Genomic DNA, 27,811 nt, shown 5'->3' with positions numbered 1-27,811 from the left:
CTCGTGTGGTTCTGGTTTTTTGATGTTTGGAGCCAGTCCTTGGTCAGGGAAGGTGGGAAGGGCGTGGGCAGTGCCCGGCCCCCGGTGCCACCCTGAGCACCATCCTTGGGTTTGGTCTCGGCGTCTGCAGCGCTCTGGGCTGGGCAGGAAAAGGGGGCAGAGAATGAGATTTACACAGAAAGCCCCCAGTTGGGTGGGGTGCCTCTCCCAGCTCCGCTCCAAGCGTGTGGCACAACCCCTCCAAGCTCAGCTCAGGGAGTCTGAGCTCAGTCTGAGCCTGCAGATAAACTCCAGGGGCTGCCCACGGGCATTTGCTGAAGCCTGCTGGGGCCGGAGGAAAAGGGCGTGAAATTGTTCCTGAAGGTGCCCTTTCCTCCTCCGGTCCATGTGTGGGCAGGGTTTGCACCTGTCCCAGAATCGTCTGAGGAGAAAAGTGATGACTAAATGCTGAAATCCATCGAGCGAACAGGAAATCACGCTCTGGAGCAGAAATTGCTCCTTGTCTTGCTGATGCAGAGAGAGGCCAGGATAGAAGCCCAGCTCATGTGTGTGCATGTGTGTCCTGCAGATACCACACAAAGCCCATGTCCTGCCTCGTGGAAAAGTGCCTGGAAAAGTTAACTCCTTGATTCCCAGGACATTCAAAGGGGGATCAAATGGATTCAGTAAGTGGCAGCACCACAAATGGCGGCCTCCAGCCTTAGGACTCTTCCCTCCAGCTCGCTTTGGGCAGCCTTGGGCAGCTGTTTCTGCAGGAGAACGTGTCACTTGTGCTGGAATCCTCCCGCTGCCCGGGCCAGCTCAGCACCTCGTGGTGCTTTGGGATCTGAAGGATCTCGAGTCCCACCTCAGGGCTTTAAACGCCCCTCTAGGGACTCCTGGGAGTGTTTGCTCTCTGCTGCATCCACACCGGCAGCAGAGGGGACGTGCTGCAGGGTGTAGCTCAGTCTGTGGAGCTCATCATCCTCTCAGGCTGTTTTCTCTCAGCTGAGCACGGATTATTTGAGTTCCATGAGCGTGACCTCACGGACTCACTGGGTTTTTCAGCCCGGGGCGGTCTGTAACAGGTCTGGTCCTCCAGGGATGCTTTGGCCAGGGTGGCAGGATGAGGACAGAGCCCTGGAGTCCCCCCATTACTCCCCTCCAGGTCACTCTTTTCCCTGCCAGCTTGGGGCCCCTGTAGTGGCTGTTGATCTTTTCTGGCAGTACAGTGGCAATAATGAAAGTGCTTTAGAGAATCCTGAGGTGGTGTCACAGACAGATTTGTGTTTTGAGTACTTCCTTCCTGCCAGTTTTGATCTACAGTGCGTTTAGGGCATTGGATTTTTTTTTTTTTTTTTTTTTGCAGGCACACCCAGCTTCCTGTCAAACACTTTGGGTAGGACAGTACCAGAGATACCGATTGTTTGATTTTTTGTTTTTTTTCTGCACCTCACTCTGGCACTATGCTGAAATATAAGGGAAGGACATGGAAATGTCATGAATTCAATCCAGATCCTGTAAATCCAGAGCAGCTCAGATATTGATTTCAGTTGGGATGGGCTTTGGCCAAAAATATGCATTTTATTTCGATTCTGGTTTCCATCAGATATCTGTATTATGTTGCTGAATTCATGGAAAGGTGCCAATGGGTTTGGAGTCTATTGATACTCCTAGAGCAAAAATTCACCCTGGGACTTGAGTTACCACTTAGTTGGAGGTCAGCAGCCTCTTCCCAGGGTTTGTTTAATTAGTGGAGATGACCTGGTTGCTGTTGGGCTGGAGGGTGTTGAGGAGGTTCACAGGTCACACAGACTCCGTGGGTTACAGGCAGGACAGGACAGAAAAGCTGCAGGGAGCATCTCTTGGCATTATTTCAGCGAGGAGCAAAGCCTGGTTTTGCTGTGTGATTAAATCTCTGCAGTTGAGAACATCTCAGTGGTTAAAAGTCCTCATTTTCCAGGGAACCTTTAATTGCTGTTAATTTCTAAAACAACCCCACATGCTCCCGGTACTTTCCTCCAGCACAGTTTGTTGAGCTCCTTGTGCCTGATGCACCCAAATTGGGATCTCCCCGTCGAGGAGTTGCTGTGCTCTGGTGTGCAAAAGCTGATTTTCCAGGATGCAGGACATAAAATGGGCTGTGGACTGAGTGGGAGGTTCCAGGCTGTGGTACGTGGCTGCACAATCCTCGGGAGCCAAGTAAAATACTTCTTTTCTATATATAGTCACCTGAAATCCAGCAGCAAAGACACTTCTGAGCCTTGCACTCAAAACTTGGTTTTTAAGAAGCGCTTTTTGCTCCTTAATATTGCAATTCTTTTTTTTTTTCCTTTAAATTTTAATTGCCGCATGGTTTTGCAGGAGTGCCAAATGCTTTCACTGTGAATTCAAAAGAAATCTAAAAAAGATTAGGAAATCTAAAAGTAAAAAAAAAAAGGCATAAAATTTTAAATACTGCCTTTTCCTGGGGAAAATAACTCACCTTATTTGCGTTTGAAGCAAAGACTGTAACTTTCATAATTTCTTTGCCCAGCTTTTTCCTGTTCTGTCCAATTAAGGCAGAGTCTGATTTTCTGAGCCGCTGTGGTTGGATCTCTCAGTTCAGAGGGACTGGCTTTGGATCTGCCATAAGTGTGTTGGATTTATCTGGGCACTGGGGTGAGGATAGAAGTGAATTTTGCAAAAGGCAGCGAGGAGTCTTTGTCCTGACCCCCAGGGACCCCCTGTGCCTCTGGAGTCTCAGATCACATTATCAGCTTTTTCACCTTTTGTCACCGATTTAGGAGTGGAAGCTTTTAAATATTCATTTTTAGATAATACCAATTGAGAAAAGAGGGGAGGAAAAAAGAAGTAAAATCTAGTGCTGGATCTGAGCAAACAGCAAGGTCAGTGGTAAAATTCTGCCTTATGTGTTGTATATGTGCTGAAATGTCCTTTCGTTAAATGAACCCACCAAACGAAAGAGTAGCTGAAAGCTGGAACACTTGGCCAATGCAACATAGGTCAAAGGTTACCTTTTTTTTTTTTTTTTCTCAAAAATGGTTTTGCAAATCTTTTTCAGAGCTGATAGATACACACCTTAGCTGGATACAAAACATTATATGAAAAAGAATGACTGTGATCTTTGATCCAAGCAATCAAAAAGAAAGGTAATTGGTATTTTTCTGCCTTTTCTCCAGCTGTGTGTTTCTCTTAACCTTTATTTATTCATTTATTTTTTTCAATGAAAAAAAAGTCATGCCCCCCCTTTTTATTTGGCGTAGAGGGTTTGAAATATTTGATTTTCTTTGATTTAATTTTTTTTCCCCCTCGTTCTTTTACTTCCCCACTTGTGATGCAGCTGGGGCCTGGCGGGCAGGGAAGGAGAGGTGGGGCTGTGCATGCTGGGCTGAGGCGCCTGGAGGATCCCATTTGAGGGCACTGCAAACCCAGGCTCAGCTTTCCTCCAGCACCTCCTGCCCGGGGGTTTTGCTTTGCATGTCAGGAATTCCTCCTGGGCACGGCAGGACGTGGAATATTGCAGGGAGGAGCCACTGGGGCTGAGCCTTGCCTGCTCTGAGGAGCCCCTCACTGCTGTGGGGCTGTCCCCAGAGGGTCACAGCTGTGGGGCTGTGGAACACCCGTGACATCCCTGTTACCAGGGGGATCTGTGGGGTTGTCCCCAGTGTCACTGCCATGTGTGGGGCTGTAGAACACCCGTGACATCCCTGTTACCAGGGGGATCTGTGGGGTTGTCCCCAGAGGGTCACTGCCATGTGTGGGGCTGTAGAACACCCATGACATCCCTGTTACCAGGGGGATCTGTGGGGTTGTCCCCAGGGTGTCACTGCCATGTGTGGGGCTGTAGAACACCCGTGACATCCTTGTTACCAGGGGGATCTGTGGGGTTGTCCCCAGTGTCACTGCCATGTATGGGGCTGTGGAACACCCGTGACATCCCTGTTACCAGGGGGTTTTGGGGGGTTGTCCCCAGAGGGTCACTGCCATGTGTGGGGCTGTAGAACACCCATGACATCCCTGTTACCAGGGGGATCTGTGGGGTTGTCCCCAGTGTCACTGCCATGTGCGGGGCTGTGGAACACCCATGACATCCCTGTTACCAGGGGGATCTGTGGGATTGTCCCCAGAGGGTCACTGCCATGTGTGGGGCTGTGGAACACCCATGACATCCCTGTTACCAGGGGGATCTGTAGGATTGTCCCCAGTGTCACTGCCATGTGTGGGGCTGTAGAACACCCGTGACATCCTTGTTACCAGGGGGATCTGTGGGGTTGTCCCCAGTGTCACTGCCATGTGCGGGGCTGTGGAACACCCATGACATCCCTGTTACCAGGGGGATCTGTGGGGTTGTCCCCAGTGTCACTGCCATGTGCGGGGCTGTGGAACACCCATGACATCCCTGTTACCAGGGGGATCTGTGGGGTTGTCCCCAGTGTCACTGTCATGTGTGGGGCTGTGGAACACCCATGACATCCCTGATATCCAGGGGGATCTGTGGGGTTGTCCCCAGAGGGTCACTGCCATGTGTGGGGCTGTAGAACACCCATGACATCCCTGTTACCAGGGGGATCTGTGGGGTGGCACAGGCGCAGAGGGTGTGAGCGTGGCACCCTCTCAGGGTGACACTGCCACCAAAGGGACTCTCTTTGTCCCTGGGCTGCAGGGACACAGCCCAGTGTCCCCCATGGGAGCACAGCCACATTTCCAGCTGAGAGGATGGGAGGGAGCCTGGGCTGTCTGTGGGGCTGGAGCAGGAGCTGACTCAGCCCAAAGCTGCAGCAGCCGCTGGGTCACCTCCCTGGTGACCCTCCCTGGGCACCTCCAGGGCTCTGTCCCGCTGCTGCCACAGCAGGATGTGACACAGGACACCCTGAAGGTGCCCAGCCTTGGCCTGGATGGCTGCTGGCACCTGTAATTTCAATATCTTTGGGTTTTTTTTTTTTTTTTTAATAATTGAATTTTTCATTATCTTTGCCTATGTGCTTGTGGGCTCATTTAATCAGCTCTCTCTCATTAACCGGATCAATAGCGGTGTGCTCCAGAGCAACCAGTGCCAGGCACCTTAAACAACAAGGTTTTATTTCTTAATCACATCGTCTCCAGTTCCTCTCGGCTAGAAATGAGCAAATAATGACGACTGATATTGAGATACGTTTTAACCACGCCACCAACAAGAGACGGTGGGAGCTGAGAGGAGCAGGGTCAGCACGAGCTCTGGGCTCCCCCTGAGCTCAGTCTGGCTGATTTTGTTCAGCCTTCTGGTGAAACCCAGGTCACGCCTGGGTCTGCCTCCCCGTGCTCCCAGCTCTGGAGCAGATCCCCAAAGACGTGGGATTTCACCAGCCTTGGGCTGGAGGTGATTTCAAATGTGGGGATGGATCCATGCCTTGGGGCCCATTCCTTAATTTACATTCCTGTTAATTTAGAGATTGATTTGGGTTTAGGGACTCTGATTATAGATTTTAGTGCTGGGGCAAGCAGTGACACACATCAGTGCTGTAGGATCATCACACTGACACACATCAGGGATTTAGGATCACACTGACATTAGTGATTTGGGATCCCACTGACACACATCAGGGATTTAGGATCACACTGACATTAGTGATTGAGGATCACACTGACATTAGTGATTGAGGATCACACTGACATTAGTGATGTAGGATCACACTGACACACTTTAGTGCTGTAGGATCATCACACTGACACACATCAGGGATTTAGGATCGCACTGACATTAGTGATTTGGGATCACACTGACATTAGTGATTGAGGATCACACTGACATTAGTGATTGAGGATCACACTGACACACATCAGTGCTGTAGGATCATCACACTGGCACACATCAGGGGTTTAGGATCACACTGACATTAGTGATTTGGGATCACACTGACACACATTAGTGCTGTAGGATCATCACACTGGCACACATTAGGGATTTAGAATCACACTGACATTAGTGATTGAGGATCACACTGACATTAGTGATGTAGGATCACACTGACACACTTTAGTGCTGTAGGATCATCACACTGACACACATCAGGGATTTAGGATCGCACTGACATTAGTGATTTGGGATCCCACTGACACACATCAGTGCTGTCGGATCATCACACACACATCAGTGATGCCCAGCTTAACCTGCAGCTGTCACTCCCCTCAGCACCTGGCTTTGGCTGGAGGTCGGGGTGGCTATGGGACACCCAGGCCAGCTGGTCACAGGGAGCTCTTGTCCTTTGCCTTACAAAGAGCCCAGATTTGCACGTGGAGGAGCTGGCAGGGAGCAGCGGGGTGTGCCTGTCCGTGGGGTCAATGCCTCCCACTGTTCCCCGGCAGCTTTTAGCCCAGCTCAGGCTGCAGCCCCCCGTGAGCGCAGCCCACGGAAGCCACTGCTGACCTCAGGGGAGGGAAAGTGAAGTTCGCAGGCTGCGTCAGCACTTCACCACAGCATCAACCTGCCCAGAGCCGGCCCCAGGCGGGGAGCAGCCAAATCTGGACCCCTCCCGGCCTCCCCAGTGAGCTCCATTTCATTATCTGCTCCCGTTTCACTCGATATTTAACCCTTCCTCGATGCAGATGGCAGCTGGCTCTGGTGTTTCCATGACTGTGTGAGATGACAGGAACAGATAAAGCGCATCTGTGGTATTCTTGGTAGCCTGAACAAACGTGTTGACAAATAAATCTCCCGCAGCCTCAGTCCACTCGTTTCTCGAAAGGAAATGACCCTCCAGGGCTGGGTGCCCACTTCTTTTACCCCGCTAGCTATTTTTAGCCGGGGCTGTGCAGAAGTTTCCATCGAAGACCTGCTCCTGTCATTTCCTGGGCAGAGGCAGCAGGAAGCTGAGAGTGAGCTGTGAGCTGCGGGCGCAGAGTGGACCAACCTCCCCTCCCTCTGGCTGCTGCCCTGCACTGCACAGCAGCACCCGAAACACCCCGAATCTTCTCGCTCTGCCTCGATTCGCCCCAAAACCAGCAGCTGGCAGCGGCAGGGAGGATGCTGGGCAGCAGGAGTTCTGCTTTTCTTGCCCAAATCATCTCCGGGAGGCACCAGCCTGGTTCCAAATCAGGCATTTCCCAGCTGGAATTAGGAGCTGAGCCCTGGGCTGTTCCTGGTGGGATTTTTGAGCTCGGAATTCCTGGAGTACAGTTCCCCCCCCCCCACATCCAGTAGCAACATGGAGCTTTGGGAAAACACAGATTTTACTTTCTCGGGGACAAATCCCAGCATGCAGAGGGAGGAAGGAGATTTCAAACCATGAATCATGACAATTAAAAACTAATTCACGTGTTCCCCTTCCCAGAGACTTGCCAGAGACAGGGCACCAGGTTTTTTTAGATTGGGGGAAGTAGTGAAATGCTATGTTAATTAATACTATGTTAATTAATGCTTGTCATAAAGATTTATTAGAAACGGGGTAGAATATAGAGGAGTCTTGCAGCTGCAGACCTGAGGATTAATCAGTCTTGGGTGAGGGCCTGCTTTGGTTTGAGTTAGTCCCTGTTTCAGCCCTTAAATATCAACAGGGAGAAGTCATGTAGATCTGGGGTCTGAAACTTAGGAAATTTACTTTCCTGGTTTTAAGGCAAATTTGTCAGAGGAACTGCACAGTTTCCCCACCACGATGGATACAGCGCCGAGGGGCTGCAGGTGAAATGGAGCCCCCAAAAAGGCGGATCTGCAGTTTTGTATCAAAATGCTCCTGGTTTAGGTCTCTCCTAATCCAAGTGCCGAGATTCCTGCACTCAAATTCTAGGGAGCACCTGAATTCTAGAGAGAGAATTGTTGTTGCAGGAGGTGCTTTAGGCAAGTGAGTGAGAAGAGTTGCCAGGAGACATCGGCTGTTGTAAATGAGGTGATGTAGTTCTGACTTTTTAACAGACAGCAAAGTTCTTCAGTGTCTTCTCTTGAGCTTTATTAACAAGAAATGTCCAGCCCCTCACAGCACCCTGCAAGTTGTTTGTGCTCCAGTCTGCAAATAAATGATACTAGAGATGTAAAGCAGGTAGAGTCTAGAGTGGGAGTTAAAAAATACCAAACATAAACCACCCAAACGCAAACGTTTTCACCTGAATTGCAGTCTCTGTGTTTTCACCACTGTCCACTGTATTTCCTCCAAACCTGGCCTTTTTCTCTTTAAAATATTTCTTCTTTCAGCCTAGTGAAAATGTTCAAAAGTTTAGATACCTAGAGGTGTTTCTTTCTTTTCCTCCCTGGGGTCAGGGCAGTGTGTGTGACAGAGGGAGTGTGTGTGTGAGGGCTGTGGCAGGTCCTCTCTGTTTTAATGCACCTGAACCACATTTAATACAGTGAAACCCCCTCTCTCCCCTCCTTCCCCCCTTGCCTTCCACATCTGGGCACGCAGGACCATTTAGATTCTACCAAAATGGAGTTATGAATGCAGAGGGGGTGTTTGCAGCTTGGCTGCCCAAGGGTTGCTTTTACTTTTCACTTGTGGTGATGTCGGAAGCGCTTTAATGTTTCCTCCTCTTTCTTTTCTTTCCCAGTCAACGAAATTATCAGGAAGGAATTTTCTGGACTCCCTGCCAGAAGTCAGACATAGAAGAAGAGATTTGTGAGACAACTTTTACCAAAATCCTTCCACAAGTGACCTCTTAGATCCTTCCAGTGCCCCTGCAACCTCTGGCTTCCTTTGCCGTCCACCTCCAGGCAGAGGCTCAGTGCAAGGAACAATGAATTGGCACCAAGCGACAGCCTTGGCTGAGCAGCTCGCCACCTCTGTCTGTAAACACCACGGAGGACACCCTTCCTTTCATCCAGAGCTCACATTGTTCTCCAGGAGCACAGCATCTGCCTGAGGAAACACTTCAAGCCTGCTGCAAACCATCTGTCCGTGCGTCCGTCCATCCAGACAGGAGCTCCAGGGTGGACACTGGGGGGGTGGGAAAGGGGAACAAAGAGTAATATATATTCCATGGAAGAATAAACACACCATCCTGCAGGTCACTAGCAAGGATTTGCCCTCCAGCTTTCAAAGCCCTCCTGAGAAACGTTATTTTTTTGTAGGGAAACTGAGGCAGCTCAAGCTCGCTCAGCCTTCATCCAGTCTGGGGTCAAAAGCCACTTTGCTCTGAGCACTGGGGTTGGTGTTTCAAACAGGAGATGTCAGCTGAATCCAGGAGTTGTCTTCATTTTTCTCCTCAGTCTGGCTAGGAATTTGAAGGAGAGGGATTCTCATAACCAACCAGTGAAAAAGAGCAATTCAGCAATTGCAACGCCTGCCCCAAGGTAAAATAAACCCAGGTAAAAGAGGTTAATGTCTAGGAGTCACAGCAAATCCAAAGATTTTGTGGTCCATCCTTAGTATTTAGGCAGTGTATGAACACACCTTAGATATTTTCTCTCTAACAAAAATTGTTGCTGTTTCTTTTCGTGTAGAACCTGCTCATTACTTGTCTCATTTAGCAGCTGGAACATTTACTCACCCGAGCTGCAGAGGAAAATAATTGCATCTTACAGAAGCCATACATTCCGGAGAAAATATGCACGTCTTTATATTCACCTGGCCTCTTTAGCTTTGCAAAGCTAGCAGCAATTCCTGGGAAGGTGAAATTTCCAGGGAAGTTAATATTCTGTTGTGTTTTGCTTCGTGTGTTAGAATATCCTGTCCTGACTCCTGCTTAGCACATTCCAGGTAACCACTGCCACCTGCAGTTGTACAGCTACAATTTAGGATTTTTAGGGGAGTCAGGGCCTCTTCAGTGGGATGAAAAAGGTTTCCTGAGTGGGTAATCAGTGTACAGTAAAACCGTAATATTTTAGGAATTGCGTAGTAATCTTTCCTGGCTTTATAAATAAGGGATGCTGATGTTTTCAGGAACGCAGAGGCCGAGCTCTGCTCTAGAAAGCGCAGTGAAGTGAATCCAGTTTTCAGCTGCGTCACAGTAAACTTTGCAGAATGCCAGCGTTGTCCACTGCTCACAGCAGGAATTAGGGGAGGGGAACGCAGCAGAGCAGCCTCAAAATTGGTTCCCCCGTGTCTCAAGGAAGGTTTTGCACAATCCCTGCAGAGCATGTGCTTGGTCTAACAAAAATCTCCTCAGCACAACCAGGAGGATTTTTATTTTCTGCCACTAAAAACTGGGGCTTAAACTCTGCAGGGTCTTGGTTTAGGGTGGGAGACAGCAGCGTTAGGGTCTTCAGAACACCTGACCTGGGGCTCAGCTGAAGTTTGGCTCTTTAACAGAAATCTGGATTTCCCAAGAGCAGCTGTGAACTCCAGGTTCAGCCCAGCTCAGAGCCCTGCACATCCCACCCTGGCATTGATGGCACAGCCTGGCTTCTCCTTCTGCTTTGGGAGATCCAAATCTTTCACCCCAGGACGCGTTCCCTGTATCCCCAAACCCCAGGGCTGCCTCAGCCTGGTGCTCTCCTTGGGAGCTCTGCCCTGCAGGTGCCGTGGCCAAGCCTCAGGCTGGACCTGCAGGGGTGAAAACAGCTTTTATTTCATTGCTGACTGTGACAGAAAACCGAGGCCCAGCCTTGCTGAAGAGAGGAATTCCTGTCAGACAGCACTCAGCAGGGCTCTGACTGCCTCACACGCCTCCCAGAGCTGGTCTGGATTGTTATAAACTGTCAGAGGGCCAGGATCTGACACATATTAAGGGGTTTTTTTAGTGCAGTCTGGTGAATTAGACAATTCTGACATATTTTAAAGGCCAAAAGTTGCCTGTCAGGAGTCCTTTGCTATAGCTGAGTGAAAGAACAGACCAAATGCATCTCCCAGATTCACACTTGGATGTATCGAAGGTTTTCCATGATCCAACCTGTAAAGTATAGGAGAAATTTTTTAAAAAAAAAACCCAAAAAACCCAAAAACCCATCCACAGGAAAAAAAAAAGTTCCTCAGATTACTGGCAGAACCTCCTCTCTTGCTGGATTTTAAACAGAAGCTCAGAGAAGCCCAGGAAGGTCTTTTCAGATCTGTGCTGCTGCTGCTGCTCTGGTGGTTGTCTGCAGCAACTACTCATCAATTTCGGAGAATACCTTTTGTTCATATTTATTTTTAGATAATACCAGGTTAGAAAAGGGGGGGGGAATGAAATAAAATGTAGTGCTGGATCTGAGCAAAGGAAAAGGTCAGTGTGTAAGTTCTGCCTTGTGGATTGTGGATGCCGAAATGTCCTTTTGATAAATGAGCCCCCAAAAGGAAGGAGTAGCTGAAACCTTGGATTTGGACTTGGAGCTGTTCAGTAATGAACCTCTGCAACCAGAATACACGAGATTTCCACTGTGCTTGTGTGTTCTTCAGGCACTCTGCTACACAGGGGGACAGAGGGTTGGGTTTTGATTTGCTGGATTTATTTTTAGGGATTGGGTTTTTATGGTTTGGGTTTGTTTCTTTTTGTTTGGGGTGTTTTTTTAGGTTTTTTTTTTTTTAGTTTTTTGGGCCTGATTTTTTTGGTTTTTTTTTTCTTTTTGTTTGTTTGTTGGGGGTTTTTTGTTTGTTTTTTTTGGGGTTTTTGTTTGGGTTTTTTTTTTTTTGGTTTTTTTTTTGTTTAGGGTTTTCTTTTTATATGCTACAGGTGCTCTGGCCACGCTTGCACTGGCTGCATTCCTCCCTCACCTTTAATGCATAGGTATTAATCTGTGTACATATCCAGTGTACAATGTAATTTATGTAACACACCCACGCAGAGAGGGACGGTTCACAAGGGCTGGCAGTGACGGGACGAGGGGGGAATGGCTTCAAGCTGGCAGGGAGAAGCTTCAAATCAGAAATTCGGATAAAAATCCTCCCTGTGAGGGCGAGGAGGGGCTGGGATGGAATTCCCAGAGAAGCTGTGGCTGTTCTGGATCCCTGGAAGTGCCCAAGGCCAAATTTGGAGCAGCCTGGCACGGTGGAAGGTGTCCCTACCATGGCAGGGGTGGCACTGGGTGATGTTTGAGGTCCCTGCCGGCCCGGGCCATGCCCTGCTCTCTGTGGGTGTTTTATTTTATCCATGGTTAGAAACGAATCCCGAACACACCCAGGCCCCTCCTGTGCTGCTCCCAGCACTTGAGCAGCTCAGCCTGGAGGCTTCACCCCATGTATTCTGTATTTTAGGGGTTCGGCCACAGCTGCAGGGGCTCAGGCTGTGCCGCCCCATCCGCTTTTTCCACGCAGCAGCAGTTAAATAACTCAGCTTCGACCAACTTTGTATTTATTTCCGGAGAAAAGGAGCATCCTCAGCCGTAGCCTTGTGCATTGTTATCTCTTTAGAAAGGAAACTGGTATGTTAAAATTATATAGCTGGGCTGAAGGATTTCAATATATACAGTGCTAAATTATTTCCTGTTCTCGCTGAGCTGTGTTTTTCCAGTATTAGCATTGCTGTTCCTTAATACAACTTCCTCTCTGTCGGAGCACGAGCTGAACCTTGGAAGAGTTAATGGCATTTTGTGAGCAATTTGTTCTCACTTTATCTGGACGAGAGCCGTATTTGCACATGAGGAAATTCTCTCTTTCCTCAGCTATCTGAATGTTTCACCACAGTGCCTTCCTGCCATTGTACCAAAGGCCTACAAATATCTTGTCTGCAGGGTGAACAACTCTTAATGCGTTTTCCATCAAAGCTGCGCCATGCGAAGTTCATGGGGCACGCTGCAACTCGAAAGTTCATCTCTTTTTATTTGTCCTCTCTGTGTGTGTGTGTGTGTCTGTGTGTGTGTATTTTTTTTTTAATTTCCATTTTTCCATCCGAGCTTTGGCTGCAAATACAGGATGAGCTTCTATAAACTTCTGCATCAAATATACGTAGAATAAAAACCATCATTCATGATATGTAAACAGTCTGAGAGTGGAATGGGAGTGGGCAGATATATCAGGAAGATTTTTTTTTTTTTTCGGGTCAGTTATGAGTGTTGGAAGTCGGGTTTTGCCAGGAGAGGAGTTGCTTGTGAAGATACTTGCAATGAAACGCAAAGTCCTGGTTTTTTGTTTTTCTCCATGAGAATGAGCAAAATGTGAGATCTGAGCAACAGCAGTGGAGTGAAAGTGTCTCATGTATGTTGTTTTTACTGGGAGAAAGAATGTAGAAGAGTCATGGGTTTTGCACTTGCTTTATTTGTATCCATGTAAATATGTATCCCTCCGTTCTCCCCGTAGGAATACAGCATTTCCTGAATGTAGAGGATTTCCAAAACCAGCACTATGTTATTCTCCATTGTATAAAGAGCTGCTGCTTCATAACATAGCTAAACCGGTTCTCAAAGTAGCTAGCATGTTTGTTTGTTTTTTTTAAAAAAGTGTATTTTGTAATCCATATCTTTGCAACAAAAGTGACTGTGCTTTTTTGTCTGACCAAATATGCAACAACTTTTTGGATTACGGTTTGTATTTATAAAGGATCAGTTTGCATTTGCTGAATGCTTTTACTTTTCTATGCAATTGTTGTTGAATTGTTGTTGTCCTAAAAAAAAAAAAAAAAAAAAAAAAGATGTGTTTGATAAATTTCCCAAAGACTTCAAAGACAGCTTTAAAGGCTTAAGAAATGTGGTTCTAAATATTTCAATCTGACTTTTCCCCCTGCATTTCTTTCCAAATTGCTACTTAATAGGGAACAATGATCTGCCAGATGGGGCTCGAGAAAACGACTGTCTTAATTTCAAGTCTTAAACTGATTCAGATCCTCATCATTTTTGCACCACTTTAAATCAGCTGATGTTCCAGTTTAGCTGCAGTTCCGAGTGTTTGTCGTTTATGTTCCATGTTCCTGTGCAATAGGAGGGGATGCCACTGCTGGGTCTCGATGGGGTGAACTGCCAAATTCCCCAGAAATCAACTCCTTTCCTCATCATTTCCATCGCAGTGGTTTCTCAGCTGTGAGGCAGCACTCTGCCAGCGCAGGTGGAAGGCTGGAATTCTTGATTCATCTCAGTTCAGAATGAAGAACCCACCCTTGGGACGTTTGCCATCAGATTGGCATCTGTACCTTTAATATCTGCTGCGTTAGACCTGCAGGGGTCACAGCGGACACCAGCCTCTCTAACCACCAGCCAGTGCCCAACCCTCTCTGGTCTGTTTAAAGTTTGTTTGCCCATTTTCAATGTTTTCAGGGGTACAAAAATATCAGTTACTGCAGGGAACCTGGCCTGAAGGTGCTCTAAAAGTGATCTCGAAGGTCGAGTTTCCTTCTGTACCTCATAAAACAGCAACATTGGGCAGAAAGCTCCAGAAGGACTGAGTGTCAGAAATGAATGTTTGAGTGTCAGAAATGAATAAATGTTTGTAAACCCCAGGGGTGCCCAGATGTGCTGTTGGAAGCAGCAGTTCCTGCAGGACGGACCCTGCTCTGCCGTGCTGGTGGCACCTGGGCACGGAGGACCTGAGCAGTGCTGGCACTCACATTTTTGTCTGAGTGTGTGATTTTGAAGTGATTCTCCCCAAAATCCAGCCCTCCCTGCCCTGGATGTTCAGGTAAAGCCATATTTTAACAGACACACGAGTGAGCCACTTGTCACTCACACCATCCTAACAGATGTCTTTTGAATCAAATTGCTTCTTCAAAAACCTCGCAATTTAAAAAGGGGTTTATATCATTCACATTCCTGCAACAACGTTGTTAACCTCCAATGTAATGATTTTTTTTTTTTTTGCTATCTGTAAAGTATTTTTATATATTGCCTTGTACTATGGTAGATTAGCAATAAATGAAAGGGCATCATCTGCTGCAAGAGTGTTTGGTCTGTTCTTCAATACCTTTACTGCCTTTGATAAATGAACGTCAGGGGGATGATGATATTCGTGTTTTCTTCTTGTCACCCTCCTATAAATGCTCAGGAATGGGTTGTGGAAAAGGATTGCAGAGTATGGAGCATTAATGAGCTTAATGAGCTCATTAACGAGCTGGCCAACTCCCCTCTGGGTCAGGATCCCACCCAGGTGCTGTGCGTGAGACTGAGTCACGCTGAGACTTCTTCATTTCTTCCTGCTCTCTGTTTTCCCTCTTTTTCTATTCCCCCACCCCGACAAAAAGCCCCGAACCATCCACACCAACGGCAGAGCCCTGCCCTTCACTAAGCAGCATTTTCCATCTATGCGAATGTCCTTCTGCAGCAGGAGATGCTTTTTTAGAGACTGGGGATGGGCTCCATTTCACTCTTTTTTTCCTCATCTAAACCTTAATTCTGCATTTCCCTGCTGGAGACGCTAAAAGAGACATTTTCATACTGCTGTGCTGGAGGTTTGCCCAGAGCCCATTATGGCCCAGCGAGAGCCGAGTTTATACAGCCTTCAATTAAAGACATTTACCTTAACAAAATCAATATTATCCTTTGCATTTAAACCCGGAGAATTCAAACCATATCCCCACGCGTTTGTTGGCCGTGGAGCAAGTGCTTTGCCTTGCTTATTCACCAAAAGCCTCCGAGCAGGGGCCCATGTGGAAGTTCTTAACTCCCAAAACCCTGTACAAAGGCTGGGAGCCTCATGAACCAGACAGGCCTCGCCAACAAAGAAGCTGTTACTGGCTGGGAGAGAACGTTTTATGATGAGCAAATATGTGGCACACAGGATTTCGGCTTCATTCAGCAACAGGAAAGTTTCAGTAACTTCACCTGGAAATTCCAGAGCCGCGGTCTGAGGACTCGAGCACCTGACCCGATCCTCTGGCTTTAATTTATGTCTTGGGGCCGAATTAAAGGGCTACAACAGGACCCCAGATTTTTGGTCTTAACGGGAATTTTCCTGGATTTTGTGGACTTAACTCACTCCTTTGTAAGCCTTCAACGTAGCTGACTCTTTTCCCAGTTTTCAGGGCAGCAGCAAGGAAGAAAAATCCCAGTTCCTAATGAACATCTGGGTCTCGTATGAGCACTCGCGTGCTCCGCTGTGTAAATACGCCGTTTACAGCTTCTTTTTCTCTTTCTGAGACACAAATGTGATGTGGGCAATTGGAGGAGCTGCCTTTCGGCTTCAGAGCGGATTCTTTTCTCCCCACATCATCTCTGGCTTGCTCAGGTGGCCACGCTCAACGGGGCTGCTCCGAGGGGAGCTGCCACCCAGCACCATCCTCATCCTCCCTGTCCCTGTGCCTTGTCCGGGCTGGCTGCTCCTCTGAACTCAGCGCCTCGTGCTGGAGAGGGGCTTGAATTCGTTTTATTGAGGGAAGGCAAAGCCACGGCAGAGGATTTGAGCTCCTGCTGACCCCAAGGGCAAAACGGCACTGAAAACCGCTGAGGTGCTGAGGGATCACTTACCCCAAAATCCTGGGGAAGGGAGGTGGCAGAGGCTGGCAGGAGCTGCCCACCAGAGGTGGCTGCAGCACAAAGGCGCCTCTTTATTGCACAGCCCAAAAGCCAGCCGCATGCAGGAGGGCACGGGGGCAGGCACCGGAATAAAACCATTCCCTGCTGCTCAGACACACGCGCAGGCAGCGGGAGGATGGATTTCCTCGGGGTGCTGCAGCACAGGGTGGCAGTGCCATCTGCAGGGTGCTGAACCTGAACACGGCCCAGGGGGAGAGCCCGGAGGAGCAGAGGTGACACTGGCCATGGCAAACCCCGGGGGAGCAGGGGTGGCCTGGCCACGTGTGCTAGCTTGGCATTTATTGACATTTGATGAGGAAAAGGAAGACAAATCCCCGAGGGCACAGCTGGCACTGGCCATGGCAAACCCCTGGGGGCACAGAGGTGACACTGGTCGTGGCAAACCCCTGGGAACGGGGGTGGTCCGGCCGTGGCAAACCCTGGGACACGGCTGGCACTGGCCAGGACCCTGCCTGTGCCCTGCTCACCTTGTTTCAAGCAGCTTCTTTCCCTGTCCCGCTTCCTCCTGTTCATCTCTGTGCAATCACAGACAGAGCCGGCGGTGAGTGACCCTCACTGCGCATCCCCCGGCACAGCCCGACCCCCTGAGAGCGTTTTCCCAAAACCTTTTTTCCTAACTGAGCTGTTAAAAGACAAGACGGGGGAGCAGGGAGAGGAGTTCATCCCACCAAGCGTATTTCTTGGTTGCCGAGAGACTTCGGATGTCCCTGATGAATAAACGCAGCCCAGATAATTTTGTTTATGAGAACAGACTCATTGTGATGGCGAAAAGCGTGAGTCAGTGCCCCGGGCGAGGGGAGAGCGGCAGCTGCAGACACTCGCCGACCGGGGAGCAACGCCTCGGAAAGCCGAGCAGCTCTCCTCGCCAGCGGTGCCAGGAGAGGCGATTCCTCCCCCAGCGCCATCCGCCAGCACCCAGGCAGCGGGAGAAGGCTGCTGGGCAAATCTTGCCTGAAACCTGCGGATGTGTGAAGGGGCAGCCGACACTGCACACCCGGAGCCCAGCTCAGCCCCAGGCTGCTCCTGCAGCTCAGCCTGGCCTGGATTTGGGCTCCTGGGGACAGCCGGAGCTGCTGCTGGTCCCCCAGTGACACCCAGCAGAGCCTCGGGGGAAGGGGGAGACCCGAGAGCCTGCGGGAGGAGGAACGGCTGGCCCCACAAAGCACATTCCCCACTCAGCCCTCCTGACGTGTTTGGCATTTATTTTGTGTGGACAAAATGAGCCACGTGGGCTCTGAAACTGTTCTGTGGGACCTGAAACTGCTCCTGTAGGACCTGAAACTGCTCCTGTGGGATCTGAAACTGCTCCTGTGGGACCTGAAACTGCTCCTGTGGGCTCTGAAACTGCTCCTGTGGGATCTGAAACTGCTCCTGTGGGATCTGAATCTGCTCCTGTGGGACCTGAAACTGCTCCTATGGGATCTGAAACTGTACTGTGGGATCTGAAACTGCTCCTGTGGGACCTGAAACTGCTCCTGTAGGACCTGAAACTGCTCCTGTGGGACCTGAAACTGCTCCTGTGGGACCTGAAACTGTACTGTGGGACCTGAATCTGCTCCTGTGGGACCTGAAACTGTACTGTGGGACCTGAATCTGCTCCTGTGGGACCTGAAACTGTACTGTGGGATCTGAATCTGCTCCTGTGGGACCTGAAACTGCTCCTGTGGGATCTGAATCTGCTCCTGTGGGACCTGAAACTGCTCCTGTGGGACCTCAAACTGCGCCTGTGGGATCTGAATCTGCTCCTGTGGGATCTGAAACTGCTCCTGTGGGATCTGAATCTGCTCCTGTGGGATCTGAAACTGCTCCTGGGGGATCTGAAACTGCTCCTGTGGGATCTGAATCTGCTCCTGTGGGATCTGAAACTGTACTGTGGGATCGGAAACTGCTCCTGTGGGACCTGAAACTGCTCCTGTGGGACCTGAAACTGCTCCTGTGGGATCTGAAACTGCTCCTGTGGGACCTCAAACTGCTCCTGTGGGATCTGAAACTGCTCCTGTGGGATCTGAAACTGTTCTGTGGGATCTGACACTGTTCTCTGGGACCTCAAACTGCTCCTGTGGGATCTGAAACTGCTCCTGTGGGACCTGAAACTGCTCCTGTGGGACCTGAATCTGCTCCTATGGGATCTGAAACTGTACTGTGGGATCTGACACTGTTCTCTGGGACCTCAAACTGCTCCTGTGGGACCTGAAACTGCTCCTGGGGGATCTGAAACTGCTCCTGTGGGACCTGAAACTGCTCCTGTGGGACCTGAATCTGCTCCTGTGGGACCTGAAACTGCTCCCGCGTCTTCCTGGCCTGGTGAAGGTCCTGAGGCTCCCCATGAGCAGGTGCAGCTGGAGCTTTCATTTCCTTTTTACTGCTTTTCCTGTCTAAGAAACGTCTCCCCGTTGGGTTCACCTCCCAGGCCCCCTCTCCCAAAGGGGCGTCCGGAGCACCTGAGGAGCCCTGAGCCGTCCCTGGGACGTTGCCACCAGAGCCAGGCTGGCACATCTTCCCCTGCTCCTCAGCCCTGCCTCCCACCCCGGGCTGCTGTTCCCTCCTCAGCCCCGCTGACGATCAGAGATCTGCACGAGGGCTGAGGACCCTGACTAAGGAGCCTCTCAGGCGAGCGTGCCCGGACAGAGCCCCTTTGTGCGCTGGGGGTGACACACAGCGCTCTGTTCAAACAGGACGGGCCAGGCACGAGCTCAACGCTTTTCCTTCCTTCCTTGAAAAAGGATTTTAAAAAAGGAACCCGTTTTCGGAAGGCCGAGCGCGGAGGAAGGAAAGAGAGTTCAATTGAAAGCTTCAGATTTCTAGTGAGAACCTTCAAAAGCGAAAAAATTGCTCACCTTACATTGGCAAAGCCACCACACACACAGCACGGGAGACAGGCCAAGCTATCCCGGCCCCCTGAAAACGTCCCACAGAGACTGAAACGAGCAGAGATGTGAAATTCGGTGTGTTCCACTTTCCGTGCAGGGCAGAGAGGAGCCTGACGCTGCAGTTACAAACTTTGATGGCAAAAAAAAAGAAAATGAAGCAGAAAGTAATGAGGGATTTTAGCTTGTCCAATACCGAGGGCACTTTTAAGCAGGAAGAAGAGTGAGCTTTGCCCCACGAGCACACAGTCGTTATTTTCAGACATTTAAACCAGTTCTCTGACAGGCCAAACTAATGCCTGTCACACCTGCTGGCAGAGCAGGCCTGGGGCTCGTGGATTTTCACCGCTGCAGCCCGCGCCTTTGGCCAAAAAAATCCACCAGCTATAGGGAATATAAATCACCGGCTATAGAATAATAATGATTGAAAAAAAAAAAAAAAGGTGTAAGTTCAGCAGACTGAAAGGTCACATTTATCCGCAGTGAAACAGAGCAAAACTCCAAAAACAAAACCCAGTGAAACTCCAACACCCGGTGAAACTCCTGGGATGCCAGGAGGAGCCCCGAGGGCAGTGTGGGTGTGGAACACAACCCGGGTGACCAGGGGGGATTTTCACACTGATTTTGCACTAATTCTCATTAAGGCCAGGTACAAAGGCCCGAGGTGTGACCTGAAGGACTCGCAGTGCCGCTGTTGTGCCCTCACCTGTTGTGTTGTTTCTCTGGCAGGGTGATTGATGTGCTCCCTGCCCCACACTCGGGGGAAACTCTTGCTCCAGGGGGGTCACTGCTTCAGCGATTTTCAGCAGGAAAAAAGCTGTGTGCTCCACTTGAAGATTTATTTTCAAACTGTGTTGAATATCAGATGGAGCCCTGGATAAATAAAGGGCAGGAAGAAATATCAGGAGTCTTTCTGTGGGCTGTGTCGGGCCCAGGCCAGTGTTTCTGTTAGTGCAATTCACAGAGAAGCTGCCATGGAGGAGTGAAAACTCTGCGATCCAAGACCTTCTGCTGTTCCTCTTTCTGGTACCAGACTTGTCCCCTGAAGCCTGAGATGGTTGAATCCCAGCTGGATCCTTTTCCAGCTCCTTTGAAGTCCCTGATTAAACAGTGCCTTTTCCTGGATCTCCGGTACAAAGCCAACTCCTCGTCTGCCACCAGAGCACAAATGGGAGAGGATGTGACACCAGCCCCAACAAAGTGCCAGAAGTTTCATATAAAACCTGTGACAACTCCTCCTCTGGCTCTCACAGAAGGAAAACTTTTCGTGTTCCCTGGCTCCTGAGGATGGAGCAGAGGCAGAACCTTCCCAGGGGCATCCCTGGTACCATGAGGATCACTGGATTTCCCATTTTGCCCCTGGTGCAGGAAGATCTTGGCCCTTCTTAACATACAGATACCACTACAAACAAATAATGGTGAATAATCATTTCCCCCTAAGATCCATGGAAAATACTCCATATCCAAAAGTACTTATAATTGAGGGGGAGGAAAAAAAAAGTATTAAAAACTAACTCTGTGGTACCGAAGTTGGCTCAAGCCAGCCCCTTGGAAACAAACAAACAAAAAAAACCTCCGTCCCTGAGCACTGTAGATGAGCTGGCTTTTCACCAGGCAGCTCTGATTGGAAATCAGAGGCAGATGTGAGGAGCAGAGCAGCACTTCCAGCTCTCCCAGCAGCCGCCTGGGGCTGGCACGCTCCCGAAAATCCCCCGGCACGCTGGTCCGGGCTGGGCCCCCGGGCTGGCGTGGCAATTCCACAGCCAGAGCCCTGCTGCTGCCCCTGCTCACACAAACACAGCCCTGGGGCTCACAGGGGAAAGCTGAGGCTCCTCACATCTGTGTGCAGCTCAGCCCCAGGAGCTGGAATTCATCCCTGCCCTGTGAGGATGAGGAGGATGCTCAGGGCAGAGGGGCTCCATCAACCAGAGAACTGCACCGGGCTGGGCAGGAGGAGACTGAGCAGCTTTAATCTCCTCTAAAGCAGAACCGAAGAAGAAAGGGAGAGTGTGATGATAAAAGGGGGTTTGTGCTGCGCTGGCAGAGGAGCAGGGTTGATGAAGTGATGAGTCAGTTCCCTCTCCAGCATTCCCAACCCTCAGCATCCCTCTTCCCAAAGCAGCCTCTGTTCGGGGTCCCTGGGTCCGCCGCCGTCCTGGGGACAAGGATCTGTCTTCTCTCAAACTCTCTCTTCTTCTGGGGGAAGAGAAAACCACCCCAGCACCACGACAAGTGGTCCCAGGGCTGAGGGGCTGCCTGGCCTCTGGGCAGGAGAGAACATTCTGTGTCAAAAGACAGCCCATGTCAATGATCCTATTTACAGCACTCAGTTCAGCCCATTCTGGCTTGTCCCAGCCAGAATTATTAGGAGAACTGAACTTGAAAATCAGATCCACTTCCACATGCAGAATTGAACTCTGAAGGATCCTTTTTTTCTCTTTTTTCTTTTCTTTTTTGGAAGTTTTTTTAAGTTCTCGGCACTGAGAACACTCCCCTGCACTCCCAGGCACAGGAAGCCTGCAGTGCCTGTCACACCAACGACACTTTGTCTCTTGGCAGAAGACGAGCAAAATGAGACCTGACTCAAATTTTGCTGCTCACCAACAGCAGTAAAAATTCCCCTTGAAGTGTCCCGCAAAAGCAGAGTGAGGAGGTAACTCCCTCTCTCTCAGTTAATTCTCTCTGGACAGTGAAAACTTGGAATATCTCTGCAATATTGGGCAGCAGTGTGTGAGCCTGTAATAACAGAGAGCCTCAGGGGCACCGGTTTCACTCATTTTGTCCTTTTCTCTATAACAAAACAACCTGAGAATGGCAACACCATTAAAATAAGGAAGGTGGAAATAAGATTCTTGCTAAGAAACCACTCACCAGCACGGCCACAGATAAAAGATCAGCTCTGCTTCATGACTCATCTCTGAATCTACAGCGATTTAAATACTTTAAATAATTTTGTGTGGTCACAATAAATAGCAACAGGCAGTAGAATTCACATCCTCAGTGTGCAGCACTTGGTTAAGGGAAGATCTCCACCTCACCATCTGCTCTCTCTTCCCCCTTCCTCTTATTCCTGCAGCATCTTGGATTTCTACCTCCTTTTACAGCCAGGAGAGCACAGAACCCTGAAAAGCACTCCCAGCACCGCAGAACCGTCGTGAAAGAAATGAGGAAATAGTCCATGAACGTCCACAGGAGCAGCTTTCGTCCTCTTTGCCCTGTTCCACCTGCAGACTTCGGGCACTGGGGCAGGAGCTCAGCGCGCTGCAGCCGCTGCTGCTCCTTCCTCCAGCCAGGAAACACGCTGGCTGCGCTCAATAACAACAATAAATGGTAATAAAGCAATAAATAATGCCAACAACTGGTCTAACAGTGCACAAAGAGCACAGTCCAGGCTGGAAGTGAAGCCCTGCACGCACAGCCCCGTGTTTGTCTCGCTGAGCCCAGCCTGGCTCTGCACAAAGATTCCCATTTTGCTCCAGCCCTTCCCTGAAGACAGAGCTGGAGCTGGATGCAGCCCAGCAGAGCCCTGGTGGGGAGCGGCCTGGGCTGGAAATGGCCTTGGACACTCGGGTCAGCACACCCCAAACCCTGGGGAACGATGGGGCTCTGCCCAGCCCCGTGGCTGCTGACCCTGAGACATCAGGGACTACCACGAATTCGGTGGCAGGAGCTTCAGCAGAGCCATCCAGCTCCTCCAGAGCTGGGGTTTCAGCCGTTCTCCTGCTGCCAGACGGGGCTTTAGTGCTCCAGCCAAAGCCTCCCCGTGCCTTAGTTGTGCAGCTCGGTCTGCCCTGGGGCTGCCCCGGCCAGGGACCCGCTGTCGGCAGGGCTGGGCCCAGCCAGGACACTGAGGTCCCTTTGTGCGGCAGCCCCCGGCTCTCACCTGTGTTCTTCGGGATTTTTGATTCTTTTCTTTCAGGATTTTTTTCTTTTTTTTGGATCCTCTTTTCTTTAGGACTCTGAGTGCCCACCCGGCTCAGCAGCTCCCACGTGTCCAAGTGTGCGCCCAGAGGGAAGCACCTGCGGCGTTCCCCACCGCAGGATCACTGTGGGAGGACAACCGTGGGGGTTTGGATCAGGCTGGGGCTGTTTCAGAGTCCAAACTCACCAGCACCTGTGCTCCATCCCTACCTCGGAGAGGGACGCGGCGAGCGCGTTGTTCCCCGCGCTGCTCCCCGAGGGATCCGGGACATCTGCGGCGCATTACAGCCTCCTCCAAGAAATGCTGGCTACATGAAGTACAAGTATTTAATTAGCACTTCATTTGGAGCATGTGGTGCAGCTCACAGCTCCAATTCGGGCCAGAGATGATTTTTCAGGGGTGGGTGGAAGCGGGAGGTGGGATGATGCCAAGAGAGCAGAGCCGCTCCCAGGCTCTGCAGGGAACCTGCCCCGGCCTGGAACCGGGGAGCAAACACAGCTCCCAGGGGCCACCGTCACAAATGTCCTGTAGGATGGGACATCCCTTCCCTGCTTGTCACCTGCGGGTGTCGCAGCCCCACGGGGAGGAGGCTGTTCCTGTTCCCGAGGCTCAGGGAGCTGATCCCGTCCACCCAGCCCTGCCCCAGCCCAGCCCTGCCGAGCCCGGGGAAGCCCCGATGATTCAGACACGGTTGTGAGTCACCCTCCTTCCATCCTTCCTTCCATCCTTCCTTCCATCCCTCCCTCCCCAGGGGGAGGCAGAGGAGCTGCTGGCAGAGCCCAGCTCCATTTGGGCTGTGCAGAGTCCCCAGCCCAGCAGGAACTTCCCACATCCCTGCTCTCCTCAGGATACCCAAACCCCACCTGCACCACTTGCTCTAAACCCTGCTAAAAACGACCTCTCCAGTAACCTCTGCCCGTGGTTCTGTTGGTTCCCCAAGGACTGGGAGATCCCAGTGTCCGTCTTGGCCTGAATATTCCCCCTTGGAAGGAGAGCCAAAGCCTCGAGTGTGAGTTTCTTGCCAAGGCTGGAGTCTGAAGGCATCTCAGCAGAGCTGCTGCGGGGATCCTGCTCCGTATTTCACACCTCTCACACCGAAGTCTTGCTCTGGCTTGCTCGGATTTTTGCATCTGCTTGAATCCCAAATCCAGCTGCTTTTGGAGTACCTACAAAAAAGCACAAGCCAACAAAAATCCCTTGGAGCATGTGGCAAATACAACAAAACATTATCAGGATAAATCTCCAGCAGGCAGACCAAGCAGCTGTGGCTTTGTGGGGCTTTACACACAAATGCACACACGTCTATCTGTGTACGTGGAGATCTATAAATACAGTTATTTGTGTATATATGATAAAAAATCTTCCTTGGCAGTTCCTTCTGTTGGAGTCCACATGGCTGTGGGGAACACACACACACAAAATCACTGATTGTCACTCTTCTGCTTTATGAGCAGTTCCCATCCTGTAGCCTTATCCTGTGCTGTCTCTCTGCAAGAGCTCTCCCTGCTGCAAGGGGCACCAGCAATCTTATTTTTCACCTTTAATTCCGTTAGAGTATTTCTTTCAAGTGTCCCACTCCACCAGTGTACGGCCATTATCATCCAGTTACCACTGCAAATGCCACAGCTCAGAGACACGCAGCACTGCTGTGTTTGATGTGAGACACTCGCACACAAAATTTAAATGTTACAGGCAGCACACATCTCTGGAACAGATTTCTGGGTTTTCCTGTCATTCTAGGCCCTTGTAAATAGTCTCTGTCCATCTTTTTTGTGGGTTCTGAATTGGGTCCCCCCAGAGCTTCTCCTCTCTGGGCCGAACAATCCCAATTTTCCAGGACAGCTCTCCCAAGGTCTCCTTGAAAATCGAAAGGTTGGTCCCAGTTTGACAAAATGCAGCTGCACAAGGTGCTTGTGCTGCTCCTTGCAGTGACTGGGGTACGTGTCTGCCGCGGCAAGAGCGGCTGGAAATGCTGAATTTGCTTTTGGCATGAGCTGATTCACCCTCAGGAGCCGGGGCTGAGCCTGGGCAGCTGCAGCAGCAGCACTGGAGCTCTGAGCACCCCTGGCTGCTCCCCTGGACTGCAGGCGGCACATGGAGCCTCTTCTGGGGAAAGAAAAGATGAGGAGATGAACAGAAGGATCTCGTGGGGAGGAAACTCTGATTTGCGTTGTCCAGAGGAGTAGGAACGGGACGTAACGAGGAGACAGGAAAGACATCTTGGGCCGTGACTCTGCTGGCTCCCCTTCTCCTCTCTGCATATTCCCTGGAAGTTTTCCTTGTGGCACAAACGGCTTCATGTGCATCTTGTTTACTTTTGGCCTGGCTCACTTCCTTTGGAGCCAGCCCAGCCGCTGTTGGGAACATCAGATAAATCTGGATCCATTTGAAACTCCCTTTTGGAAGAGGCAGGGTTGTCCCTGTCAACATGTCAGATTAGGAATGCTCCATTTGGTTTAATGGGGCTGGCTTTTGGTTTAATCCAAAAGACTCCATAAACTCCCATTGTAATTTATGCTCCAAAGCTCGCAGTCTTTAGAACTCCAATTCCTCCCTCCTTTCCTTTCTTGTGTTTTTTTTTTTTTTTTTTTTTTGGAGGTAGTGGCTTCCTTTCTGTGTTCCTTTGCTGTACACCAGATCAATTGTATCCACCAGAGAGGCTCCATTTATTCTGGTGTAAGGAAGGGCTTTTATCAATCTGAAAACAACACAATTATCACGATCTGCAACGTTTAAAAATGCATCAAAGAATGAAGGGAAAGCGAGGAACAGAATATTACAGAAGGGTACCCGAAATCAGGATTGAGGGACCTGATTTATTCCTCCTAACAAGGAATTCTCAGCTGTTCCTGCCAAATGATTTCAGGCACAATGGAGCAGCAACTTCTGAAAAGTCTCTGTGGTTGTTACTTTGCTCTTCTCTTACCTCATGGATGGATGAATTCGTCCATTCCTGAAGGAGATAAACAGGACAGCAAAAGGCATTTTTTACATCAGGAACTTGTAGAGTTCTCTGGGGTATCTCTATGGCAGGCAAAGTGTTCCAAGTACTGGCTGAATCAGAAAGGTTCTTGGATTTTTGGGAGGATGGATAACCACGAAGTTAGTGCTGAGCTGGCACTCAGGACATCTGCGTTTAAATCCCATCTCTGGCATCTCCAGCATCTGGCACCCACACATCTATTGTGTGCCTCTGAATGAGTAACTGCCTGCCATTCCCAGCCCATGGAACGGGGATAATGACACTTCCTCACGCTCCCCTTTGCTCTGTCTGATCCATTTAGGTGAAAAATCCATCAGCTCCCAGCCTGTCCTTGCAGAGCCGCTGGACGGCCAGCCTGGGGCTCGGAGTCAGCGGGATTTGGCCAACCGAAAATGTTCTTAGAGATGGCTCAACCCTTTTGAAGGAGCTCAGATGTTGGAAGGGATCTCATTCCAACCCCCTGCCGTGGACAGATCCAGTGGATCAGGTTGCTCCGAGCCCTGTCCAGCCTGGCCTTGGGCACTCCCAGGGATGGGCAGAAACGATGCTGAGAATGCTCAGCACCTCGAGGAAAACATTTCCCCCCAAACCCCCAGAGCTGGCACAAAGAAAGCTGTCAGGCATTTTCAATATTTCTCGGCTATTTAAAATGTGAATATTCATCCTTCTTGCAAACCAGAGCCTAATTAGAATCATGAATTATTGCCTCAGTGGAGAGCAGAGCAGCAGTTTGTGTTCTGCAGCTCGTTTCACCCCGAGGAGCGCCGGTTACGCCTCGTGTGTCCCTGGGCACAGTAACGAGGCACAACACGGCTTTAACCTTGTACAAAGCATTAAGGGCCAGCCCCAAATTTCCGAGCTGGATGCCTCAAATACATCCTTTACTCCCAAAAAGGTTTTTGAAGGGGATGCTGAGCAGCAGGAGCGGGTGGGGAGGGTGTTTGTGGCAGAAGGGAAGAACCCAGCCCTCTCTAACCCCTCACATGCCCAAAGGCTGCTGGTTTCCACTTCCAGTGAGGGTCTGAGACCTCTGCAGTTGTTTCTCAAATAAATCACAGAATCACTGGGTTGGAAGAGACCTCCAAGATCATCGAGTCCAACCCAGCCCTAACACCTCAACTAAACCCTGGCACTGAGTTTTTTTAAACACACCCAGTCTTTGTTTAAACACATCCAGGGACGGTGACTCCACCACCTCCCCGGGCAGACCAGCCCAGTTATTATTTTATTATTTATATTTTTCAATGTATTATTGAAAAATACATCCAAACAAAGCTCTTTATCGTTCAAATAAAGCTCTCAGAGTCACAGAACCATTTGGGATGGAAATATCCTCCCAGACCATCAAATACAAGCTGTGACTGATCCCCACCTCGTCCCCAGCCCAGAGCTCTGAGTGCCACCTCCAGGAATTCCTGGGACACCTCCAGGGATGGGGATCCAAACCTCCCTGGGCACTTCCAAGGCCTGAGCACCCTTTCCATGAGGAAATTCCTGCTGAAATCCTATCAGGGTGGCAGGGGATGAGCACAGGAGCTCCCCAGCTCTCCGTGCTGCCCGTCCCTCCTGGCAGGCTGTTTGCTGGGCCGGCTGCAGGTGCCCTCCCTGTGTTTGTCATCCAGACAGAACAAACCCTGGCTGCTCTGTGCCTGTGGCTGCACCTCCTCAGAGCTGACGACGTGCACAAAACACATGGGCTGAACATCTGGAGAGGTTTCCAGCTCCAAAGGCCGCGGATTTTCCTGCCTGGCAAACCAAGAGGAACACTCAGTCCCCTAGGGACA

The 27,811-nt window shown here is 50.2% G+C and overlaps 1 protein-coding gene across 1 annotated transcript in view; it reads left to right on the top strand.

Moving 5' to 3' along the window:
- The window catches only part of NFATC2 (nuclear factor of activated T cells 2), a 79,256-nt gene extending 64,594 nt beyond the window's left edge, over positions 1-14,662 (top strand). The window contains exon 10 of the mRNA XM_066198620.1: positions 8,494-14,662. Coding sequence (XP_066054717.1) covers positions 8,494-8,549 — 56 coding nt within the window. The 3' untranslated portion in view covers positions 8,550-14,662. The remainder of the gene's footprint in view (positions 1-8,493) is intronic.
- The last annotated feature ends 13,149 nt before the right edge of the window (positions 14,663-27,811 follow it).

Source organism: Chamaea fasciata, unplaced genomic scaffold (assembly GCF_029207755.1).
Source record: "Chamaea fasciata isolate MVZ Bird 193981 ecotype frontalis unplaced genomic scaffold, bChaFas1.0.hap1 SCAF_17, whole genome shotgun sequence".
NCBI lineage: Eukaryota > Metazoa > Chordata > Aves > Passeriformes > Sylviidae > Chamaea > Chamaea fasciata.
Note: the sequence above shows the minus strand (reverse complement) of the source record. Positions and strands in the feature narration are given on the sequence as shown.